At 41.0% G+C, this 3641-nt stretch overlaps 1 protein-coding gene across 1 annotated transcript; it reads left to right on the forward strand.

The window, feature by feature from the left end:
• The first annotated feature begins 355 nt into the window (after positions 1-355).
• On the forward strand, positions 356-3339 carry LOC137713546 (protein NUCLEAR FUSION DEFECTIVE 4-like). Its single transcript, XM_088684841.1, has 3 exons — positions 356-418; positions 463-1023; positions 1961-3339. The coding sequence occupies exons 2-3, from the start codon at positions 568-570 to the stop codon at positions 3095-3097; spliced, it is 1593 nt and encodes a 530-aa protein (XP_088540967.1). The 5' UTR covers positions 356-418; positions 463-567; the 3' UTR covers positions 3098-3339.
• The last annotated feature ends 302 nt before the right edge of the window (positions 3340-3641 follow it).

Raw genomic sequence — 3641 nt, forward strand, 5'->3', positions numbered from 1 at the left:
AATAATTGGGAAGATGTCATACGGCGACGACATGCTATCTATTATAAAACATTGAAAGCGTGTTTGTAGTTGGCTTTACACTTTAATCAGGGGCGGATCCACCCGGTGGCCGTAGAGCCTTCCGAAGGTCAGAGAAATGTTTATACATGTGACGGTCTTTTGAGGATTTCTTAACGATTTGGTTGGCGAGAGGTGGAGGAGAGTCGGTGTAGATCTCCATGCATGTGTGTAGCCAGTGTTTTAGACATCTTCACTCTCCCTGATCTGTGAGAGTGTTCCGTAATTAGTGGGCCTCACGTTTATTAAAGAGGTAGTATAAACGTTGTATAAAAAATATGATAAAAGTAATTTTTTTTTTTTTTTTGTTGGTCTGAAAATAGGATGTGACGAAGTGTGATGGTAATCTTGAAAATTCGAGGTTTATTGCACACTAAATTCGGAAATTCGTCATAAAAATTCGAGGTTTATTGCACACCAAATTCGGAAATTCGCCATAAAAATTCGAGGATTATTGCACAAATTTCATTTCTTCAAAAGAAGAAGGTGACAGCCAAAAAACTGGCAGAGATGGAAAGGCTGAGCAGCAGCAAGTGGACAGCCACGGCGGCGAGCATATTGATCCAGTACACCGGCGGCTCTCCCTACGCCTTCAGCATCTACTCCCCGGCGATCAAGTCGAGCCAGGGCTACGACCAATCAACGCTCGACACGGTTTCCGTCTTCAAAGACATAGGCGGCAACGTCGGTGTCTTATCGGGAATTTTGTACTCCGCTGTGGCGCTTAACCGTCGCCGAATTGGTGGGCCCTGGGTGGTGCTTCTGGTGGGGGCAATCCAGTGCTTCGTGGGGTACTTCTTCCTGTGGGCTGCTGTCACCGGATTGGTGGAGAGGCCGCCGGTCGCGGTGGTGTGCTTGTTCATGTTGCTGGCGGCCCACGCTCAGACTTTCTTCAACACCGCCAACGTGGTGACTGGGGTCCACAACTTCTCTGATTACGGTGGGACCATCGTCGGCATCATGAAGGTAAGTAACGCTTGTCACTGCACTGGTCACTTACTTTCCTCGCACGACGTCGTTTTGTTTTTCTTTACTTCGTTACATTGTTCACGCATGATTTGAGACTTACATAGTTAGTTAGTTAGTTAGTTATAGATATTCATCACATTATTGCATAATGTATAACTTTTTTACAAATTTTTGATACTATACAGGATTTTTTATTTTTTATTTTTTCCACTAAAGACGCTAAATGGACAATATCGTGACATTATACGGACGCTAAAACACATGTCATTGTCTGTTTTGTGCATCTTTAGTGAAAAAGTGTAACTTTTTATTGGAGTGGTATTAAGTTATATTTGTGCATTTTTCCAATCTTTTAAAAAGATGGCATGTGTTTGATATTGATGATTTAGTTATATTTCTTCCATAAAAAATTGGATGGTTATGTTTTTATTGACCATACGATCATTAGGGTTTATTTCTTAAAAGGGAAATGTTGAGGAGACTCTAAAAAATGAGACTCTCCATGAAGTACTCTAAAAAATGAGCCTCTCCATGAAGTCTCAGCCACCTCATATTTTTTTAGCACCGGTTTATAACGTTGGCAGGGAAAACTATGAGATGACAGAGAGTTAATGGACTCTAAAAAATGAGACTCTCCATGAAGTACTCTAAAAAATGAGCCTCTCCATAAAGTCTCAGCCACCTCATATTTTTTTAGCACCGGTTTATAACGTTGGCAGGGAAAACTATGAGATGACAGAGAGTTAATGGAGAGTCTCACTTTACGAGTCTCCGTAGCATTTCTTTTTCTTAAAACCATGTTTTCATAGTTGCATATGTGGGTTCGGCTAGTAAACTGGGGCAGGGGCGAGTTTGATTCCTCTCTTCGTAGATTAGAGTATCGAAAGAAAAAAAAAAACATGCTATTTTCCAATGATGATTATTTTTTAAGCAGGGATTTCTTGGTCTAAGTTCAGCAGTTCTAGTCCAAGTCTATGACACATTCTGCAATGGCAACCCCAGCACCTTCATTCTCCTGCTGGCATTGTTGCCCACATCTGTCACCATCTTGTTCATGCCTCTGGTCAAAATCTACGAAGCTGGTAGAAGTGCTATTGACAAAAAGTACTTAAACATCTTCTCTGCTTTTGCTCTGCTTACGGCTGCTTATCTCATGGTCCTAATCATATTCCGAACCATCTTCACTTTCCCATCATGGGCAAGTGTTCTCACTGTTACACCACTTCTTCTGTGTTTACTTGTCTCGCCCCTCGGAATAGCCATCAAAGCACAGAACTTGCAACCCAAGAAACTCCCTGAGACACCCAATGATCCTTTACTCGAAAACCCCGAGCCAGTTTTAGCATCCTCCAATGTATCAGCATCAGAAACCCCTACAGACCATGAAGATATGAATTTATTGAAAGCTATGATTTGTGTTGATTTCTGGTTGTTGTTTATTGCTATGATATGTGGGATGGGGTCTGGATTGGCCACCATAAACAACATGGGTCAAATAGGGGAATCTCTTGGCTACACAACAATTGAGATCAATTCTTTTGTTTCCCTGTGGAGCATATGGAATTTTCTAGGCCGGTTTGGAGCTGGGTATGTCTCAGATTACTTGCTACATAAGAAAGGATGGGCAAGGCCATTGCTGATGGCTGTCACACTAGCAACCATGGCAGCCGGCCACATTGTGATTTCATCTGGCTTTCCCGGGAATTTATATGTGGGTTCGATCCTAGTTGGGATTTGCTATGGCTCACAGTGGTCACTTATGCCCACAATCACTTCTGAAATCTTTGGAATTAGACACATGGGGACTATTTTCAACACGATCGCAATAGCCAGTCCTGTTGGTTCTTATATCTTCTCCGTGAGAGTAATCGGGTTCATATATGATAGAGAAGCTTCCGGAGAAGATGATGACTCCTGCAGCGGCACTCACTGCTTCATGCTGTCGTTTTTTATCATGGCTTCTGTTGCTTTCTTTGGGTTTCTTGTAGCTCTTGCTTTGTTCTTTCGGACGAGGAGATTCTATCATACAATCGTGATCAAGAGACTGCGGCATTCTTCTCCGAAACAGTGAACGTGAGCATTTTGTGCAGATGGGCAAGAGGTAATGTAGTTTGAGATTGTGATCTCTTGGCCTTTTTGTTGTGAATTCGTGGCTTATTGTTACAGATGTTGTAGGTGTACAATTGTTTTACATATGTAACAAGTTGGGTTTCAATTTTTGTAGAAGGGGCAGTTTTCTTTAGGCATATTGTTCATATTATCTGTGTAAATTTTGATCAACTCCATTAATTAGTTGGAAGAGTTCTAAATTAAGAGGGCGTAGTGAAAGCAAGTCGATTCAGTTCTTGTTTATTTGTTCATGTATGTTTGATTGAGGATAACTCCCATGCAATATGGATATCATCGTGACGAGTTTTTAAGCAAATCATGCACTATTACGAAGACAAATTAACACAGATGATTTTCTTTGATTAGCTTGAGAACTTACTACACGTACGGTATTTCAAGAAAACACGAGTAAAAATGACAATCACGTAATCAAATGGTAAATGCTTCTGCATTTATGTGTGATCTTTGAAGAATTCCTAAAAAATGATCAATTCGGATTGTTAAAA

Source organism: Pyrus communis, chromosome 14, assembly GCF_041283825.1.
Source record: "Pyrus communis isolate YQ-2024b chromosome 14, ASM4128382v1, whole genome shotgun sequence".
Lineage (NCBI taxonomy): Eukaryota > Viridiplantae > Streptophyta > Magnoliopsida > Rosales > Rosaceae > Pyrus > Pyrus communis.